General features: G+C 40.6%; 1 protein-coding gene across 7 annotated transcripts in view; it reads left to right on the forward strand.

Annotated features, from left to right (window-relative positions):
- Positions 1-23,030, forward strand: part of cep112 (centrosomal protein 112) — a 141,962-nt gene that overhangs the window by 42,973 nt on the left and 75,959 nt on the right. For all 7 annotated transcript variants that reach the window (XR_003674630.1, XR_003674631.1, XM_028455099.1 and 4 more), the window contains 3 exons: positions 4,824-4,959; positions 14,746-14,853; positions 20,979-21,161. Coding sequence is in view for 5 of the 7 variants with exons in the window: in XM_028455099.1 (XP_028310900.1) it covers positions 4,824-4,959; positions 14,746-14,853; positions 20,979-21,161 (427 nt within the window). In the remaining 2 variants the exon portion in view is untranslated. The remainder of the gene's footprint in view (positions 1-4,823; positions 4,960-14,745; positions 14,854-20,978; positions 21,162-23,030) is intronic.

Here is a 23,030-nt window from a genome sequence, read left to right on the forward strand (position 1 = left end):
AGAATCAATGCTTCAACAGGGAAAAACAATCTCAATCTCTGTTTACACCATCAGTTATGCTGACATTATCCCTCTTGACCTTTGACCCAATGCGGAAGTACTGAACCATAGTGAAAGTTTGAAAAGGCTTATCACCTCAAGGTGAAAAAATAGCCAACTCAGGGCAGATATTTCACTGACTCTGGCGACTGAGAAGCAAGGATGTCAAAAGTTTACAGCTCTCAGCAGGCTTTGGAGATGATCCTAAATGACGCCAACCCCTGTGACTCCGATGGAGAAGAAATATCCCTTCAGCTGAGTTCTGACTCTGAAATTTCTTCCGGTAAGATTTTCTAAACATCCTTTTTTTTGTTTGCTGATTATGGCAGTTGTGTTTTTAATGTTTCATTAATCACATCTCAAAAATATGATCACCCTATACATGAGGAGGATTCGCCACCTTCAGAAAAGAGAGGTCGCCTGGAGACACACGAGCGGCTGACAGAGACGGCAAAAGACGGCACAGTGTGGCGTGAAGAACAGGTCGGAAGGCCTCTCCATCACAGCCCAATTGAAGGTCACGTCACAGATGGAGAGCCAACTGCTTTGGCCAGAAGAAAGGTGACGAGTCGCTTACAGAGTTTCTTCTGCTTCATAACTCTGGAAATGCTTCGGACCATTCAGGAGTGGACTGTCCAGCATGCACTCCAGACACAACATGAGAACTGGTTCATGGCCATACCTGAACTAATGGCGTTCATTGCCATCCTGCTTCTGTGGGGGATTGTCCGCCTTCCATCGCTGCATGACGCATGGTCAGCAAAACTGGGACCGCCCCTGATCAACAGGATTATGGCTCGAAACCGTTTCAAGGACATCATTCAGCATCTACGCTTCGACGACAAGGACACACGTTGGTGAACGAGTTGCGACTGACCGGTTTGCTGCAATCTCTGACGTTTGGGGGTCTTTTGTTGCCAACCGCATCACTTCGTACAACCCAGGCAGGCACATCACCATAGATGAGCAACTTTTTCCAACTACGACTCGCTGCTGTTTCTTGCAATACATTGCAACGAAGCCGGACAAGTTTGGTATCAAGTTCTGGGTGGCATGTGACCTTAAATCCAAGTATGTGTGCAAAATCATCCCATATCTTGGCAAAGACCCCAGTCGTCCACCTGGGGAGAGATTGTCTGAAAATGTGGTGATGAAGCTTATGGAACCGTTTATGGACAAAGGAAGAATTGTTACAATCGACAATTTTTTCACTTCATTGTCACTAGCACGTCGACTGCACAGCCGGAAGAGCACCCTCCTTGGCACAGTCAATAAGATTCGCCGGGAGCTTCCAGATTCAGCTAAAAAGAATTTGGCCCGTGAGGAATTCAGCACACAAGTGTTTTCAACCTCTGGTGCCACACTGACTGTTTATGTGCCCAAACGAAAGAAGACTGTCTGCCTCCTCAGTAGCGTGCACAGCGTGGTGGAGACTGAGGCTACTCGGAAAAAAAAGCCGAACACAGTCACCGACTACAACAGCATGAAATGCGGTGTGGACGTCATGGACCAGATGGTTCGAAAGTACACTGTGCGTTCAGGAACACGGCGTTGGCCAGTCGCTGTGTTTTACAACATGATTGACATTGCAGCGCTGAACGCACATGTGCTTTATCAAGCATGCACTGGGGTCAAGGAGAGAAGGGTGGACTTCTTGCTGGAGCTTGGAAATGAGCTTGCCCAGTCTCATATGGCAGCCAAGGAGGTGAATGAGCAAAACCTTCAGCAACAACCACCCACACCTGATGTGGGGAAAAGGGCATTGTGCCAGGTGAAGTGTTGCTGCAGGAAAAACCGTGCCACCAAGCGTTGTATGTATTGTGACAAGTTTGCATGTGGCAAATGCATAAAGGAGGTGTGGCAGTGCCAGAAATGTTCACAAAATCTCTATTAAATAAATTTCACCAAGAATGCAAACAAACTGTTGCCGTCTCACTATTACTACTTACTACTTTCTGTTGCAAAAGTTGAAATATAAGTTGCAACCTCTATGTAGCTGCTGTATGGGAAACACAAAGGAGATTACAAAAGGTCTTTGTGTCCTGGAACCTACCTAGCCACCCCCCCACCCTAGCTGAGGGGGGAGTAGTGGCCTCAATAACATAACAATGGTCACAAGCTGAGTTGTTCACACCCGCCATCTGACACCAGCTTGGACATTAAAGGTATAGGTGTCAAATGACACCACTCTGGTCATGCTAGTGTTAAAACTGTTGTAATGAGGGCCACATGTGCCCCTCAGTCTAGTAAACACAGAAAAGGTCAAGGTAAACACAGAAAAATATACAAAACAACAGCAAAATTACAAACAAAATATAGATTATAACAACAATAATGCACAAAATTTCACCTTTACTGACTAAAAATACTCTTAACTTTTTAAAAACACACAAAACAACAACAAACACAGCCGAAGTGACAGAAAATGGTACAAACACACAAACGTTTTGTTCTTTCCTGTATTAATGCCCAGATTGGGATTAGATCCCGCACCCAGGCCTGCACAGGATTAGCTTTCATAAAGGATTCATGGATTATTAAGATCATTAGAATACATGTGTATGAGATTGTGGTATTTATCAAATTTGATCTTTGATTTTTCCATCATGGTTTCTTGAAAACTGGTCATGTAATTAATTAATTTGTAATTCAGCCCAGATTGCTTTCTAAATGTGATACACATGGACTTTGTTAAACCACAAGTTGACACGATTCCTTTGTGTCACGCAAATCCAGTGAAAAAAACACTTTCAGATCGTGTTGAGCTATGAAAAGAAAAAAAGTGTCTGATTTTCTTATTTTTATCTTAATGTAATAGTTTTTCAGTATGTCTGTTATGGTTCATCCTATTGTTCAGATTCTTTTGTTTATAGTGATCTTCTTCTCCTGATTTTCTATGTAATAAAGAACATCTACTATTGTAATGTAAGAAGCTAATCCACCCTAGAGCTAGTACACTTCAGGTCAGGAGTGCATTTGAATTTTGAGTGACTGAAATAAATATGTCAGATTGGTGATTGACAGACATGCTGCTCAGACTGCACCCTGCTTCTTACCCAGTGTAGGCTGGGGTAGTCTCACTCCCCCTCAAGACTCAACAGCTGATGGATGGATAAAAATTTGCAAGTAAATTACAAAAACAACACCTTTATATGCTGTCTTCCATTCGAGCGCTGTCATTCTCACTCCTCCCCCATCGATCTACTCATGCAAGCTCCTGTCCCCCCACACAACCTTTGTGGGTTGGGCTTGACAGCTGCTCGCTTGTGCTGTATGTGATGTTGTGGCTGGGCCTGCTGGCTGGGCTCTGACAGCTCTCAGTATGTGGCTGTCCCTCTCAGTATGCATGTCAATCCACTTCACTCACACCTCTGTGACCTGACATTTGCCTGCAATAACAGGGGCGTCCCTGTGTGGAAGAGGCACCCACACTCACACAACAACATGAGCACACAGATGCAACAGGTTTTAAAGGAAGTTGAGAGATGATGTTGTGCTTTATGACAAAAATGGTGAATAAACTTGCTATACATGGTGCTTTTTTATCACCGAAGTAGTACTAAAGCGCTTTACTTTATCAGCACGTTCACTCAGTCACACGCCAATGGTACAGAGCTTCCATGTAATGTCGCCACATGGCTCAGGTTACTTACCTCCTTCTCTTTGTATCGTAAAATGAATATTAGTAAGTATATGTAATAATCTGCAATGATGTTTAAAGAACTAGGGAAGCTGTTGTTACAAATCTTGCTATCCCAACTATTTTGGTATAACATGTAAAAGCTTTGTACAATCCATAGGACATAGGACTGTTGGTACAGGGAAGCTGAAAAGCTTTAAAGTGTAAGTACACCCTAAAACCACTTTTTTTCTGCTGAATACATGATATGATTAGGTATGAAGTAATGTAGTTTATTGATCCTAGTCCCACTTTTCACATTTTAGTCAAAGTATTTAAATTTAACGTTTTTAGTGACTGCCCTTCTATGGGTTAAACATCAGCTATTATCACTGTTGGCCCCGCCCCTACTATAAAAGATGGGAGGAGGGACTGGTTTCCTCCTCTCACAGCCCTCAGTGTGTATTGATTGACAGCTCCATACAGAAGTGTGCTGTGAGGGCGGGGGCTGCTGTGACTGGGTGTGTCCTAACTACTTTAGGAGCAACGCCCAAAATCAAGGCATTTTTTGAATTTCCCTTTAGTGGCAGGTCAGCAAAAACCTGAGGGTGTACTTACAAAGGTTTGGTTACTAACCCCAACCAGTCGAGGCAGATGGCTGCCACCTCTGAACCTGGTTCTGCTGGAGATTTCTACCTATTAAAAGGGAGTTTTTTCTTCCCACTGTCGCTAATGCATGTTCATGTGGATTTTGTTGGGTTTTTATTATGAATTTTATATTTTGATAGCGTTTTGAGATGACTTTTGTTGTGATTTGCGCTATATAAATAAAGTTGAATTGAATGTTATCCAAAGATTTATCTAAGGATTTTATTTTAAAACCTCTCCACTCACTGTTTCATCGTGAAACAGAAAATGTTTCAATCTGAGCAAACCAAAAAGTTATAGCAGACAAATGAATGGATTTCAATCAAAATCTTTGTTAACTTGTTACTTTTAGGAACCTGCATTAATCTGTGTGTTTATCTTTTCTTTTATGTTTTTCTCGACACTAGATTTAAATGTTTTGTTGAAAAATCTTCTAGTCCCCTAATTTTCTGTTTGCTATTGTGATTTTGGGCCCATATAACATGTAGTCTGTTTTCTGTGTGCGTTGGGTTTCAAGGGAGATGGAGAATCAGTTAGACCGAATGAGGGAGAGCCAAAGACAGCACATCCAACAGGCCGACTTGGCACTGGGGAAGTTGAAGAAACAAGTGGAGCTCAGCACGGAGAGGGCCTACACTGACATGAAACTTCAGGTCTGATTGTACCTACAAGCCACACCTCAAGCCATGAATCTGTAAAGTTCATGCATCAGTGTTATACACCCCTGGTCCTGCCTGTGTTCACACTGCAATGACAAAAAGGTGCTAAAAATGAAGTCCTTGAGATATTATTGTTGTTCCTTTTTTGGGATTTATAATTAAATGTTTGTTGCTGGAGTTTACAACTACAGTGTCCATGAACACTTGCTGCCAAGAAACGATAGAATAGAATAAAATATATTACACCTTTATTAATCCCTTGAGGGGAAATTCACATTATGGGGCGGATTCACTAAAGGTTTAGGGGTAATAAAACGTGTGCAAACGTCACTCCACGCGCTAATAAATGGTACAAACCCAAGGGAACCTGGACTGCGCATGTTTTAGGTGGATCAAATAAGGGGCGCAAAAAAAAGGGAGGGGGAAATGCTAATAAATAATGCAGGGGACGCAATGCAATTCATCAAACCAGGAACCGTTTGCAGTGATTGTTTTATGTGCCGAAAATAGTACGACTCACATTCAGGTGCAAACTCACACACAGATCATGGCTGCACTGAAAAAAATGTTAACCTTTCTAGTGCAATAAAATAATTAAAATAAAATAATGGTCAATATTAATAGCCACTGAATAAGAAAATACAGAGTAAAATGTATGAGGGAGAGAAAAAGGCGGCGTGTGTGGAATGTGTGGCTGCTGTGCAGAGAATGCTCCGCGCTCAGCTCCATGGATGTCGCACCGGAGTCAGACCCACCGCTCCAAGGAGCCTCTCTGTCTCTCTCTCCATGTTTTGACCCTAAAACTCTCGTGTCGCGTTGATGTCAGGCCAGAATCAGCTGAGCTGCTGCGATGGTACAATGTTCCCAAATGAGATTGTGCGTGACAAGCGCGGCTTCGGCGCTCAGAGCGCTTGGATGATGGTCAGTAGATCATCTTCAAATGGTGCTGATAAACTGATTGACAGACTCTGTTGCTGCATTAACTCAGATCAATGGCATCAAAAAATAAATAGGATGGTAGGTAAAAAAAACAGCACTACCAAAGGATTTAGGGACGCACCTGGTTTACCACCCTTTATTTCAGATCTTAGTGAATCTACCCCATAAGAGCAGAGAGTAAGAACAAAAATAAATATAAATACTAACATAGGATAATGATAATGCAAACATTTTTTAAAAATAACATAAGCAGAAAGAAAGTCGTTACAGTTATTGTTAAACAATGGTGTTGAACTATATACGTAGCTAATAGCACAGGAGCATGATAATAAAGCAAAGTGAGATAAATGATGAGTACTCATTGTTAAAGCTTAGTGTTAGCATTAGAGGACCCAAAAAGAATATTGCTTCAGAAATGTACTCAACACACACTAACAAAGAATGTGAATAACTGAGAAATTTGTAAATATGCACATTTTATTTACAACATACAACATAGTGGGTAGCATTCACCCCTTTTCTTTTGTTGAATAATAGTTCTTTCTGAACACAAAAGTCTTTCCATAAAAGATGAATGTAAGTCAATGCAGATTTGATTAAACCAAAGTAAAGCCTGAAATGCATGCAATTATACACAAGTGATATTATGGTTGAAGGCTTATTGATACTAAACAGAAAAAAGATGTGCATTGAATTAATCTCTACACTATAGAGTATACACAGTGTGCCAGCATGTACATTGCACCATTTTTTTTTGTTTCTGTTCGTACCTCTTGACTTAACGTTTATCATCTATTAAATTTATAACAAGGTTCGGCATCAATTTTTCAGAGGGTCATTTTCCCAGCAGCGTTAAACTGTCCTAATGGTGAAATATCTATATGTAATAGGCAGCAACATTGTCCTCTTCATTCTCTTTCTCGCATTCCAAATGAATCAATTGATTCATATACTTGCTCATTAGGCAGGTGCAGCTATGTCTCTGCTGTCACCTATTGACCTCACTTCATGTCAGTAGGCATGATGTAGGCTGGTCAGGTTTCAGTGGAGAACAGGTTACACGCGTTGAGCAGCCAGACTAATTAGTACATTGAGCAAACCACACTGCGTGGGCTGCTGATTATTTTGAAAGTTTTCCTGGAAGTTTAGCTATAGGCGCTTTTGTTTGTGCTCGCTTCCCGTTTTGCCATTACTCCACAAGCTGTCTCAATATTCTCTAACGCCTGCTTGTTAGAAGCATCAGGAAGTTATTGTGAAGTATTTTGTAAGCAGTACGTTGTGGGTTTGTGTTACCTGTAAGAAAATGAGCGCGTGGGTGTGATATTTATGCACAGATGCATTCAGGCACAGACGCAATCTTTGCTTTCCAAGAAATGAGTTTCAAGTTTGTGTTTCAAAGAAAGAAGCGAACATTGTTTCAATGTGAAACCTCCAAATCCCAAGGTTGACTGAAAATTGAAATATAAAGATGTAATGAAACATTATATTCAAGGAAAACGCTTAGGATACTTTTGAAATGTGTTGCTTTATAAAACAATTATTTGTTTCTAACTTTAAGAGGCTGTTAGGGTCCAAGCAGTGAGGCAAGGAGACAACAGCGTTACATTTCCAAAAAAGGTGCTTTATTGGCCACAGACTAACACAGGCCAAGAACAGAGGTAGCATGTGCAACAAGAACTAACACAAAACCAACTGCCTCAAATGAGACAGGAGTCAACTTAAATAGAGTTTGGACCATACCAAATATAAATAAGGAGAAACACAGGGGATAAACACCCAAAACTAAGGGACAAACACAGCCCCCTTAACCTCAGTCCCCCTCTGCAATGGTCTGGTCCACTTAAGGCCGCCTCCAGCTTTCTCCAGGCCAGCCCCTCACCACCTCTGTTCTTAAAGGGACAGAGAATAATGTCAGTGTCAATCAAATGATTTAGGGGCTGTTACCTCTGTGTGGCCCGGCCATCACACACCCCCCCTCTTCAGGACTCTCGCTACCCCAGCGAGAGAGATAATCTGCTGTTGCATTATCCTTTCCTGGGATATGTTGAATGGAGAAACAAAAAGGCTGTAGGGCAAGATACCACCGTGTTATTCTCCCATTAGTATCTTTCATCCTTTTGAGCCATTGTAAGGCTTTGTGGTCCGTCTCCAGGGTAAACTCACGGCCGAGAAGGTAATATCGGAAAGAATCCAGGGCCCACTTGATGGCGAGAGCTTCTTTTTCCACTGTTGAATATCGAACCTCACGGGGGAACAACTTCCTGCTAATGTAGGCCAGTGGGTGGCGATCATGCTGGGGTCCCTGCAAGAGGACAGCTCCGAGTCCTCTTTCCGAAGCATCAGTTTGCACAATAAAGAGATCATCAAAATTTGGAGAATATAAAACTGGATTCTTACTCAGTGACTGACGTATGTCCTGAAAGGCTGCCACTGCTTCCTTTGTCCACTGTATGTGGTTCGGATTCCGAGATCCTGTCAGGTCAGTCAGAGTTGCCGCCCGGGCAGAAAACTGGGGAATGAAGCGATGGTAGAAGCCAGCCATCCCCAGAAAGGAGCGTAGCTGCTTCTTTGACTGGGGCAGGGAACAAGATTCCAAAGCCTTTATTTTGTTTACCTGCGGCCGCAGCACTCCACCCCCAATGACATGTCCGAGGTACTCAGTTTGGGAAGCTGCAAAGACACACTTAGCTGGATTTACAGTAAGGCCAGATGCTTGCAAACACTGCAGAACAGCTTGCAAGTGGTCCATATGCTCCTCCCAATTTGAACTGTAAATGACAATGTCATCCAAATATGCTGCTGCAAAACTTGAAAATTCCCTGAGTACCTGATCCATAAGTCTCTGAAAGGTTGCTGGTGCACCATGTAATCCAAAGGGCATCACCGTGAACTGGAAGAGTCCCCATGGCGTTCGGAAGGCGGTCAATTTCCTGGACCGCTCAGTGAGGGTAACCTGCCAATATCCTTTAGAGAGATCTAGAGTTGTCAGATATTTGGCCTTCCCAAGCCGTTCAAGCAGGTCATCAATTCTCGGTGTAGGATAGGAATCAAAGAGTGATATAGAATTAAGGTACCTAAAGTCTATGCAAAACCTTATGGTTCCGTCCTTCTTTGGAACCAGGACCACAGGGTTACACCACTCGCTTTTCGAAACTTCAATGATCCCCAGGGACAGCATTAGGTCAACCTCCTTCTTTAACGAGATCCGCAGGCGCTCAGGAATCCTGTAACTGAGTCTTTTAACAGTAGCACAATCTTGGAGTACAATATCATGCTCAACAATATCAGTTCTTCCTGGGTTTTGCTGAAAAACATCCATTTTACAAAGTGTGCTCACCTGGCCTCTTTGTTCTTGTGGGAGGTATGTTAAATCAAAGTCCTGACCAGAAGCTGCCGATGGAAGGTATTGCTCTTCAACCTCCTCCTCTTCTTCCACTCCTCTAATTAGCATCACACTCCTTCCAGGCCTCTCCACCCACTCTTTCAGTAAATTTATATGCAGCACTTTATTTGAGTGGCGCTGTCCTGGACCTTCAACCTGATATGTTGTCGGACCGAGCTTCTTGATCACCTTAACTGGCCCCTGCCATTTAGCCAGCAGCTTATCGTTTTCACTCGGCAGAAGCACAAGAACTTGTTGTCCAGGGCTGAACGATCTCTCACGAGCTGACTGGTCATACCCGGATTTCTGCTGCTGCTGGGCCTTCTTCATGTGTGCTTGAGCCAGTTCGCTCATCCTTTCCAGGCGCTCCCTCATCTGCACAACATATGAGACCACATTAACAGGTTCCCCCCTCCCCTCCTGTTCCTCCCAGATCTCTCTGAGCAATGAGAGTGGTCCACGTACCTCATGCCCATACAAAAGTTCAAACGGAGAGAAACCTGTGGAGGCCTGGGGTACTTCCCTGTAGGCAAACAGGAGGTATGGCAGCCATTGGTCCCAGTCTGTGCCCGTGTTGTTGACAAATTTCCGGAGCATCTGCTTTAAGGTCTGATTAAAGCGCTCTGTCAGCCCATCAGTCTGAGGATGATATGGTGTAGTCCTCAGACGTCTGATGCCAAGAAGCTGATACACCTGTTTTAGCAGAGTGGACATAAAGTTAGTGCCTTGATCTGTCAATATTTCTCGAGGAAACCCAACTCGTGAAAAAAACTGTACCAGGCAGAAAGCAACAGTTTTCGCCTTGATATTTTTCAATGGAAAGACCTCTGGGTACTTGGTAGCATAGTCACTTATAACTAGCATGTAGCGATATCCAGATTTACTCCTTTCAACAGGCCCAACAATGTCCATTCCTATACGTTCAAATGGAGTTCCAATAATTGGCATGTTTTGGAGTGGAGCTCTGGAGGGCATTCTTGGTGATGTAATTTGGCACTGAGGGCAACTGTGGCAGAACTGTGCTACATCCTTGTGGAGTCCAGGCCAATAGAAATAGTGAAGAATGCGTGCTGCTGTTTTGTGCTTACCAAGATGACCAGCCCAGGGCACTGAATGGCCCAATTTGAGTATTGTACTCCTCACCACTTGGGGGACAACCAGTTGCTGTACTGTCCCCTGCTGGCGATACAGTATGTCATTATCCAGTATATACTCGAACATCTCTCCGGCTGCTGCTCCAACTTCCTGGAAGAGAGGCACTAAAGATGGATCAGACTTTTGCATTTCAACAATATCTGTAGGCATTTCAAAATCAATAGACAACTCTGGTTCCGTATTTTCGATAGGCGTCACAATTGTATGTTGAAACTTTTCTTGTCTTCTCTTCCTCCGTGATTTCCGTGCCTTTCCAGGTTTTGTCTCAAACTCCTCATTATAAAAGGGCAAAGCACTAAGCAGATCAAAAGTCTCTTCACGTTTTTGAGCTTGAGCACGAGTAAAAGCAGCACAACAAGTTTGGCTTTGATCCTTCTCCAGTAAATCAAATAACACTGGTAAGTCCCGGCCTAAAACTACCGGGTATGGCAAACTGTCCACAATGCCCACCTTCAGCAAGTAAGTTTGGTCGTCTATCTTTAGATACAAATCAGCTGTAGGATAATTTTTCTTATCTCCGTGTATACAACAAATGGGTATAGTATCTGCCACATTTATCTGGTTCAAAGGGACATGTTCTTTATGAATCAAAGTCTGGTCACTCCCGGAATCCAATAGAGCAGTCCCATTCACTTCAATGTTGGCCATTTTCACAGTTTGGAGATTATTTACTGAAAGTTCAGTTTGCGACCAGGGAGCATAACACATTTGGGTCATTTTAGCTGTATTTTTGGGACACATCGGTTTTATATGACCCTCAATCCCACAAAGGAAGCAGATAGGTTTTCTCCCAGAATATTTCTGTGGCCGCCTTGACTGATTTTCAACATTTTGTGGTTTACTCGCACCTTCTGCCCCTAGGTGGCGCTGTGGAGCCGAATCATAGTCCCAGGTCATCTTCCATTCTTCACGGCTCCATGTTTGTCCTTGCTCTCGCGCAGCCACAAAAACGTCAGCCAGTTCCGCTGCCTTCAGAGCAGTTTTGGGGTCACGTTCTTTAATCCAGACCTGAAGCTCAGGGGACAACATTCTCAAGTATTGTTCCAAAATAATCACTTCACCAATATCATGGATGGTTTTACTTTTTGGTTCAATCCACTTCACATACAATTCTTTCAGCCGTGCATACAGTTCCTTTGGGCTCTCACCTGCATGGATCTCAAGAGAGCGAAATCTCTGCCTGTAGGTCTCTGAACTAATATTATATTTTGACAAAATTGCAGATTTTACTTGTACATAGTCAAGTGAATTTTCAAAGTCCATGTGCACATATGCCCCTCTTGCTTTCCCTGTTAATAATGGAATTAGATGGAATACCCAATCAGATTTAGGCCATCGGCATGCAAGGGCGATACGTTCAAATGTGATCAAAAAATGTTCCATATCATCATTATCTGTTAGTTTTTCCATTCTAGGTTCATGACAAGTGTGGGACTGACCAGTCAGAGTTTGTGAGGAAGACATGTGCTCTGCTTTAGCCTGTGCATCAGAAAAGTCAGCTTGACAAGATTCAGATCCTGGCTCTCTACTTGATAGTGGATCGGTGTTTTTACTACTCACTTCTAACTGCAAGAGTTGAAACTTGTGTTCCAGAGCTGCAAATTGTTGCTGTTGTTTGACCTCTCGAACATTCTGCTGCCCCATGTGTGTCTGAAGAATGGCCATTAGGTCTGAGAGTGTTGGCTCCTCCCCTTCTTCCTCAGTGCCCTTTACCTCTCCAGAATCTCTATTTTCCTCCATTTCTCCTTCAGAGTCTTTACTTTCTACTACTCCATGTGGTTCTTTCCGGGGTCGTCCTCTTCCTCTCACAGGCATTTCCAAAAAAAAAATTGAAGGTATGATCCAAAAAATGATCAATGAAGAGAGAAAACAAACCTTGTCCTCACTGGCTGATTCCACCACTGCCACCAATTGTTAGGGTCCAAGCAGTGAGGCAAGGAGACAACAGCGTTACATTTCCAAAAAAGGTGCTTTATTGGCCACAGACTAACACAGGCCAAGAACAGAGGTAGCATGTGCAACAAGAACTAACACAAAACCAACTGCCTCAAATGAGACAGGAGTCAACTTAAATAGAGTTTGGACCATACCAAATATAAATAAGGAGAAACACAGGGGATAAACACCCAAAACTAAGGGACAAACACAGCCCCCTTAACCTCAGTCCCCCTCTGCAATGGTCTGGTCCACTTAAGGCCGCCTCCAGCTTTCTCCAGGCCAGCCCCTCACCACCTTTGTTCTTAAAGGGACAGAGAATAATGTCAGTGTCAATCAAATGATTTAGGGGCTGTTACCTCTGTGTGGCCCGGCCATCACAGAGGCAGTATTATGAAAAAATAAACTTTATAATTATTTTGCTACAGTAATAAACATTCCTTTAGCCTCTTTCAGAGGGTCTAAGTTGAAAAAGTTCTGTTTCCTCCTCCTTTGTTATTTCACATTTTGTAAAATAGTGAGCTCTAAATGCGCAAGTTGGATTTTTGCCCCCTTATGACTCATAAGGTGTGAGCGCTCACAATCAGTTTCACTTTTAGTAGCCGTATATCCGCTGCTGCTGCGATGCACACACCCTGAAGCAGTTTTTGTCGGACTCACAATCACAATAGCCACTTAAATTGCCATGTGTTTTACTGTAATGTGAAGTTTTTTGGCTGAAAACAATAACACAATTGTGTGGATATCAAAAGACAATTACTATGGTAACCAGCTGTGTTGTGGAGTCTGCGCGTACAGACACGCCTACTCATGCATGAAAGCCCCAAAACAGCCTGTGTTTAGGAGCGGTCTGAAAGTGACTTTTCAGAGGGCTAAAACTCCGGAAAACAAGCAAGTTTGGGAAAATAAACCTCAAATACTATGTTGATGGGGTTCTTAGAACAATTGGAGACAGGTGAAAAATAGCATAATACTGGATCTTTAATTGTAAGTGTCAAGGTTTGTCAACTGTGCTTGAAAAATGTCTGTATTGGTGAAAGTTTCCTCCTTCCTCTCTCCTCTCCTGTTCTCATCCTTCCATCCTGTGCGTGTGCCTTCTTTTCCTATTGAGCCTGTGGCATCCCAATCCCCAATCTGACTTTATCCTCAGCTCACATCAAAGCCACGAGAGAGAGGAGCAGTGCATCCCACAGTCATCCTCTTTCCCTCTTTTCCGTTACTCCGCCTCTCCTACCCACACTGCATCATGTTTCTCAAATAACGCTTTAATGTTGTGGAAAGTACTTCAAAAGAAGTTTTCTTTTTTTTCTTTTTTTTTTTACCCCTCTACCATTTTGTAGATGTTATTTTAGATGGTGGATTAACAGCATCACTGCCCTACCGCTTACATGGAATGTAGTACCTATGGATGTATTACTGCTCTAGTCCTAAGCAAAACTAAACCTGGGACAGTTGATTCAAAAGGTATATGTGGAATAGAAGAAACGTATGAGAGGAAAGGTTTAGAACAGAAATGGTACCAGGCAAAAAACTTCATTCTCAAGGTGGTTTTATTACAAAGACATTGATGCATAACAGCACTAAGGCATGTTGCCCTGGATGCAGTTTGATTGAAAGCTGCATCAACTTTGTATCATATGATACATTGTAGGAAGGCTGAATATGTTTGGGAATTAAAATAAATAAATACATTCAAAAAGTTTATTTTAAATTATATTTGTCAAAAAATTGGTTGGAGTTAGGACTATTACCATTCTCTTTTCATCTTTAATTCTCAGTCAGATTAAAAAAAAAACAAAAAAACTAAAGCATCTATCATTCAATATAAATTAAAAAAAAACCTATTAGTGACATCTCAACAATGGGTGATATGGTTGATATGTCAGATCAGCTCACATCACCATAGGTTTTCTGTTGCGAACAACAGAAAACTATAATTTATTTAGAATTTGTATGTATTCCAGGGTGGAAAAATAATTTCATATGTGAAATATTTCATTAAAATGAATTCTTATATTTGTGGTTTTTAGGGAATTCATGTTTATGTGCCCTTGTTTTTTTTTCTTTTTACACTAAAAGTTACCATTTATGTTATATATACACCTAAAATTATATTTCAAGTTATACAATAAATACGAAAAAATCAAAAACATTCTTTCATATCAAAATGGGCTTTAGTGGTGTTGTAATCATTCTTAAAAAACGTAGTACCCAGTGTAAATATTGTTAGAAATGTACATATTTGTACACAAATATTTTGAAGTGTGTTGTACTGATGGGCCAGAATGCATTTGCAATATAAGTTGGAGTAAATTTAGCAACATTGATGAGTTCATTCTAATGTATCTTTTTTATTCTCCTGTATCTAGATGGAAGAGGTTGAGAAAGATCTGATTCGCTCGAAGTCTCTCAGGGAGAAACAGGCAAAGGAGTTTTCTCAGCAGCTTGACCATCTCAGACAGAAGTATGATCAGCAGGTTCGTATAAGTTGTTTTGTGCTCTTTTCTACATTGTGTTTCCTTGCTTGTATCAATTGTTCTCTCCCTCAGTGCACCATCCCCATCATCATCATATTATCTGTCTTTCATGATCAGCATGCTAACGCTGTAGCCAGTCAGTAAAGAGTAACATTGTCTTGGAGCAGCGTTATTGATGCTTCCTATCTTTTATGGCTGATTAGTTTTTAATGATAAGGAACACGCGTGTTAAAAATTGCCTTCTGAAAAGTAATACAATCAGTATTGAAGGTGTTTACTCCCTTTATCATGCAATCTTTGTCACTATTCTCCAATTAAGAATCAAGAAAACCATGTTTTACAACAAATTGAAATTTTAATTGCTAATAAGGTTTGATTAAACCAGAAAATCAAGGTTGTTGGAGGCAGCTTGTTTCATTGAAGTCGAAAGTGAGTGTAATATTTCCTTTTATAATTTTTTTTTCATCGTATTTCTGTAATGGGATTGAAATGATGGGTTGTGAGTTTAAAAAAAGTGCTATGAACATTGAAATCTCCCACAACATGATCTTTTTTATGTTGAATTTTCAGCGTGAAAAAGACCATCACAAGCTTATGTGTCAATGTAATATCCACATAATGGCAGGAACCAAGCATTTAGAGCAGAGGATTTCCAATCAATCGTGCTGCATCTGGCATTGGCCATGCATCTTTAATGATACGCTGTGTGAAAGAACACTTCTATCGCACCAGGCCTGCTTCTTCTCTAGCTTTGGATTCCACTCACATGCCTATTAGAGGCTTTTCCAGTGTAGTACAGGGGTCAACATTGGCAACCGTGTTTCTTGAGTATTAGATTTTTATTTTTTATTTTTACCCAGATTCCAGTTAATCACAACTCAACCCTCGCTTAGGTCTTTGCGATACCAATATATTTTCACTCTAATATTCTTTGTTGTACACTTCGCCCATTGGGGATCTTAATGTTAACTGGTTATTTGTTATCCGAAATAATATATTGACAAAATGTCACTTTTGTTACCTTGTTATTTGTGAAGACGTATTGCCATGTCGTGGCACCACAGCTACATTAAGTATGTGGAGCACCAATTTCAGTAAAATCAGTATCTTCTCATCTGTAACCATGACATTAAGACCATCCAGGCAGAAAAAAACCAGAGCATCAATAATGGTGTTAGCATGCGTTTTAAAAAGAGAAGGAGTTTCCATCGCAGTGGATTGATGTAAATTAATGAGATTGTTGTAAATTAATTAGACTAGTGCAGTGCCCATAGAAAGTATGTATTGCTATAGAAAAGTGGGAGGGTAAGTAGATTTTTCATGTATGGCCAAATAAGGTTGTGTTTGAAGGTGGGACGCCATCATTGTAGAGGTAGGACTGATGACATCATCAATGTAGAGGTAGGACTGATGAGATTATCACTGTGGAGATATGACTGATGACATCATCACTGAGTTCGTTGACTCAGGGTGTGGGGCGTCGAACAAATCCAACATTGCACACCCTTGACCCAAGCAGCAGCCATGTTGAAACTCTCAGGTCAGTCTGAACCTGATCCTCAGCGATATTTGAGGAACACACACACAGACAGACAGAGATTCCTTGCTTTTATAGAGAGATGGGAACAGGAAGAAAGATTTTTTTGTTGTTTGCTGATGACACCAGTATATTTCAATCAGGAAGTCATTTGTTGGAGCTGTCGGAAAGAATTGAAGAAGAAATGTTAAAAAAATGAGAAATGGGTTTGACGAAAATAAGTTATCTTCAAATTGGGACATAACAAACTATATGTTTTTCAGTAATCATAGCAAAATTGATAATGTAAAAATCACAATTGATAGTATAAAGGTGTTGTTTTAGACAAAAAATGATACAGATTAGTTTGATTGCAGCTTGTTGAGTATGCTTTATTCCTAAATGATTCTAGCTAAACGAAAAAAATTGCTAGACGATGTTCAAAGTAATTTTGTTGCACATGACGTTTGCCATAGAAGAAAATATAATTTGCGGAATATGTTTGCACGGACATCGTTTAAAAAGAAATCTGTTTATGGAGTTAAACTGTGGAATGTTTTTGAATGTAGTTAAATGTTGTTTAAGTGTCAACCATTTAAAAAAAAAATGTACAAAGACAAAATTCTGAGAGATTTCACAAAAAGTGAAAAAACCTGAATATAACTGCAGAACTGTAAGACAAATTATGCTGTTTTTGTTATCTTTTGTGACCTGGTGGAATGTTGGGGAATGTAATTGATTAAATTTTTTAAGTTATTATTAGGAACTAATAATACAAGATTTATCTTCCCTCTGTTCCTTTTTGTTCATGTATGGAGAAAAAAATAAAATTGTGTAATGACATGACATGAACAAATAAAAAAAATTAAAAAAATCAATAAATAAAAAAAGATTTGAACCATTAGCTCTATCACCAAGTGCCTCAAGGGGAAAGTGTCAAACCCAATATTTATAGAAACTCCATCTCAAAATATATTTGGAAGGTAGTAAGTCACCCCATTTTCTGCCACTGCCAGACACCACTGGTTAAGCCATGAAACACATTGTAATTATATCCTAAATATATTGTCATCTGAAAGTAATGTTCCAGTTAATGGTAAGATTCAACTGTGTTTCTATGTGCCAGAGTCTTTTTCATTCGGAGAAAAAAATTATTAATTCTCTCTCATGTGGAAAACAGGTACGTGATCAAAGATTGAGAGAAAAAATATTCAAGTGACGATTATCATGTGAAGTTTCACTAAGCAGGTGCAGATGACAGTTGATGACGACCACAAAGGGTTACCGATGTATCAGAAGGGCTTTTGTCTCAAAGATAAAAACACAAAAGACAACGGAGCTGTCTTTGTTGTGATGTTGATTTGTATGAGAGCTAGTGACATCAGATGCATAGTTATATTTTAAATGTGTATCTGTATGCGTATGAAGATGCATGATGAGCCTCTGGGACCAAGGCCAATGCTTCATGTGCATTCTATAGACAGATTTTCATGCATGAGTGTTACTGCATTTTCTTCTTGTGCATTGTTTCTATTCCAAGCAGATCACGCTCATAGAATAACAGGGATCAAGATAATCTAATCAGACTAATATACAGTAGATAGCTCCCATAATATGTAGGACTTTTCATAACCCGAACAGTGATACAGGAGGAACCTAGTTTACGGTTAGCTTAACAATGACCCCACCAACTGTAGCCAAATATATTGAAGGGAGGAGATGCAGAAGCCAGTGATGTATGTTGTACTTATGTTCTGCATTGTTTCCAATGCTTCCAAGCTTCTTCTGTCATCATAGTAATGGATACTGTTCTGTTGGTGCCAAAAGATAGATAAACGTTCCTCACTCTTCTACTTTCATGTTATCCTCTTGTTAAGTCTTGGTTGGTGTTGAGTGTTACCATAAACTTGTGTCTTAGTGCCTGTATGGAGGCTTTTGTCCATGTGGAACTGTTTGTAAAAAGAGAGACAGACTCTGTATAGGACAGGTAAAAGGTATCGGATGTATTGTTTGGAGAACAAGATGGACTTTCTATCAAAGCATGAACTGATATCTATTGTTCTTTAATGCACAAAGTGCTAAGGAATTATGTAGTCGTACCTCTCAGTTAGGAATGAATGTGAGCTGACAATATGTATGTGCCTAAGATGACCAGGTACTTTCTTTTTATTTTTCTAAGTGTCAGTTCTATGCTCTTGTTAGTAACTTTCAATTTAATCCAATTCACATTTAAAAGGCTTTTGAGAATTGTCTATCCCCATTAATCAGTCTGCGAACAGACAAACAAACAAACAAATAAACGTCAGTGGAAATATTAGCTCCTTGGCAGAGGTAACAATAAAGAACGATTTATAATATAGATTTTGGCAAAACTAGAAAAAAGGCGGTCTTCTGATTTACACTCAAAGCATCATTGATCATTGATGAGGAACCTTGATCTCTTACAGTCTGAACCTCACAATAAGATTATTTTTTTTTTATCCATATCTATGCACCCAAGCATCCCCTGCTGAGACAAGACGAATCTTCATTTCTTTTCTCCTCAGGACCCTCCTCCTCCCTCTCTCTACCCAAACATTTCATATGCCCCCCTGGGGTTGAAAGAAGCCTATTACCTCACTGTCCTGTCTCAATGCATGCAATGCACACACAACCATGTCAGCCCAGGCTGACAGGAGTCGTGCTGTGCAGTAACACCAGACGCACTCTATCTGTGGCACCAAGCTGTGCTATAACCAATTCAGTCTTCCTTCTCAAGCGCCATGTCGGCCCCTTTAAGAACCGCAGCACCCAGCATCCTCCACTGCACATTGGCGCTACAGCAAGGCTTCTTGCTGCTCTCTATCATCTCCTCTGCTTCTCGCATTCTTTGTTTTTTTATTTTTACTTATTGGATTTTTTTTTTTTTTCACCCTTTTTAAAATTCACTTTGCCTGAGAATTCTTGTTGTTTTCAAAGTCCTAGAGAGCAAGACTCTAAAACAGAAGAAACCTTAAGGCAGGATATTCTACCCACTTTCTGGCATGTTGCCGGTCCTGCTGGGAACTTTCAATGGAACTATCGTTTCATCATTTAAGCAGCTTTAACTTGCCTCTTTTTTTAAATAAAACTCTCCCTGTAGGACAACAGTCCTGATTCAGGATCCAATTGGTCTGACTCTTGGAGGGAAATCGGTTTACTCGAGGAATGTGTCAACACTAACATTACTAGTCGCAAAATACAAAATATATTCCCTTTTGTAACCAAAGTAAATGCGTGTTGCTTTATTTGAAATAGAATATTTTGACTTTTCAATGGATTTGTGTTTCATCAAGAGGAAACGCACTTTGTCCATTTTGTCTTTGCTCTATTTAATAGTATATCAAAAGCCTTTCTTTTTTTTATGAAAGCTCAAAAACAACTTTTTCACAACTAACATGAAGTTTCTATTGTCGCCGTCCACTGAGCATTGAGGAAGGAATCCAGCTTCCAGTACATAAGCTCTCATTTATCACCTGCTCTGAATAGCTAGGGTAGCACAATAGATAGCGCAGGAACCGGGCACAGAGTCTGTTGATCTCTGCTTCTCTGGCAGGAAAGGTAGGGTGCCGTCATGCACAATGTGCCGAGGATTAGCTTCAAAGTAGGAAGGCAAATGGGCCCCAGGCCCCTGCTGTCCCCTCAAGCCTCCGACTGGGTCTGGATGGTAGGATGGTGTGGGGGGTCACTGGTCTCCCCGCAATGGGGGAGTGGGAATGTAGCAGAGCCTGGGAAAAGCGTTTAACTCTTTGGCTTGGAGATTTTCCACCAAGGCTCACCTTTTAGCAGGTGACTTTACTTAGAGCTGATAATAATTAAATATTATCAATTGTAATGATATATAACATATCTATATATTTGTATATACAAATATAACACAAAAAGCATCAGCAGTGATAGTTGTGGTATGGAAAGGTGTGGTTGTGATTCAGTAGTTTCCAATTAGGTTTCATTATTCCAGAAATTGGAATCAAAAGTAATTGCAGAGAAATATTTCTAAAACAACATCTAGAAATTTAAAGCATATTTTCAGTTCTCAAAGTTGTTCTCCTCTCTTGCCTAAATCTTTTTTTTTTCCACTTTGGGTTTATAATGACCATCATAGACATTGCCTAAGCCGATTTTCACATGCTGTCAGGCGCATAGCATGGGGCATTGGGTAGCTGCTGCTGCCAGATGGCTAACCCCTACCCGTTTGCATGCATAGACCAAGCCACTTCATTTATAAGCCAAGCCCAGAATAGAGCGAGGGGGACAGGATTGAACGAGTAGGACATTTCAGGGACGGTCTGTACAATTGGCAGTAGAGGTGGGAGGGCAGGGAACCACGCCAGATATAAACTCTTCGCATAATGTCTTCCTCTGACAATGTAGAGATGCCGAGAAACTTTCCTTTGCGTTTTTTCAGATTTCCAGCCTAAATCCTCAAATTGTTTACTGGCAAAAGTTGTCTAGGTATAAACAAGAAGGTAGATAGAACTGGACGGGGGGAAAAAAATGGATTGTTTGATGGACAAGTTGTCATGACGACAGGGTTTGTCTGAGTGAGTGTTGGATGATGAAGTCACTGTTTGCTGGCTTGTCCAATCAGATGGCTGAACAGCGTACGCAGCACGAGCAGGAAAAGACGCGGCTACAGCAACAGCACAGCGCCGAAAAGGACAGCCTGGTCCAGGAGCACCAGCAGGAGGTGAGCAGTTTGGAGAGGCGGGCCAGAGTCGCCCTACAACAGCACCAGCAGCACACTCAAGAGTGGAAGAAGCGCGATGCCCAGGTAGGGGGTCTCCACTGATCCATGTTCGCACACATGATGACCTGCCGCTCTCCTGTGGACTTTCATTTTGTATGTTAACCATTGACTGTTTCCTGGGGATTCAAAAGCACAGCGGGTGAGGATAATGTTTTGCATGAAGCTTGAAGATAGACATTACCATTAGGCACGACTATTTTAGTTATTGCTGTGGCTTTCGCATGCTAATACACAAAATTGTCGCTAAAATTTCATTTCGAACAAGCACGCAATTAAAAGTGCTTTTTAAAAAAAATAACATCACAAATAAAAGACAAAACCTGAGACTTCACTCTTACAGCTACTGTATTTGAATATTTAAAATGTTTTTTGAGGTTTTTTTACTACTACATAGAAATGTACAAAAGAAAAATTATACTTTTTTTTGTTTTGCCGCACACAATGATCTTCTCAGTTTTTATGTCCAGTCAAGTGTATTCTACTCCAACCAAGATGTTTATGCCTTTTATACAGTCTCAGTAGAGGTAGCCATCCATTGCTTGATGATCGCTCATATATTAAATTGAAAAAAGGGTATGCAACATTAATATGTATAAATCTAACTTCAACAGACAATTTAGCTAATACCGCTGGACTTCCTTCGCTTCCCCTTATCCTCCGTTTTTGCTGCATCAGCCGGGGCGAGATAGCAGCTCTGTGGGAAGCCATTTGACAAGCCAGTGCCCAACAGAGTGTTGGTTTGACTTCTCAGGATTTCCCATAAAATGAACATTGGCAACATGCTTTTAGCCTGCGATAAAGAAAACAAAACCAAAATCAGACATAAATGATGTTTCTACAAAAAGACATCCTAGAATGTTAGTGCATATGTCGCCAGTAGCCAATGTATTAGCAAAGAGCTTTGTTTGTCATCACCAACATATTGTGGATATAGAATATAATTTAACTTTGCATTATCAAAGCTTGTTTTTCATTTCAAATGAACCACATTTTTCAGTTAGTTTACAGTTTTATCTACAATAAAAGAAATTTAGACTCCAGAAAGAAATATTTTTACCAGATGGAAACCTGCGGAGGCCATTATTGTACAATACATTTATCTGAACCCATTTCTTTATTTTATATTATTTGTTTTTTTCTTTTTTCTTTGATTTATCCTCACCTGGTTGCCTTTATGACTAACATCACTTTGCTAAAGTAATGTAATTGTGGCTAAAATAAGCTCAGATCTGCTATAAATAGAATATGATTGCTACCATCTGTCAATACATAGGGACACAACAGGGATACAGCTTTAAGAATTGTAGAAAATGTAATAAGTTAGAAAAAAATTTGAAAATGTACCAGTTTTATACTTTGAAAATAAAAAATAAGTTCTAAAAAAAGAAAAATCAAGAAATGTATGGTTTGGAGAAATATTCTAAAAGTTTGAAATAGATTTTTATCTTTTTATCTTTCTTTTGTGACTCATTGACACCAATATTATGAGAGCGTGCTACACTTTTTTTTAATATCTCTAGTTTGGAAAGAGTATATGTACAATGCTTGACATTGTACATCTTGAATATGAGCTTTTTTTCCCCATCACTGCTACAGTATATGTTCCATTACTTCAGATTTGTGAGATTTTCAGCCTCCATTGGCACCATCTGACGTGTTTTCTCTGGAGTCACCATCACTTTAACACGTCTCTGTTACTAACATGCTGCCTAGCTTGTGTCGTGTCATGAAAACAAATCTGTGTATCTCAGCAAGTGACAGAATGTAACCTTCCCTCGTGCTCCTTTCATATCCTCGGTTCCCATTTGCTGGTACTGAATTTAAAGTAGGGATCAGACCCAGGCACAGTGTTAGATATGAAGGCAGTGATCAGTCCCTGAAACAGGGAAAGGA

This window comes from Gouania willdenowi, chromosome 8, assembly GCF_900634775.1.
Source record: "Gouania willdenowi chromosome 8, fGouWil2.1, whole genome shotgun sequence".
Lineage (NCBI taxonomy): Eukaryota > Metazoa > Chordata > Actinopteri > Blenniiformes > Gobiesocidae > Gouania > Gouania willdenowi.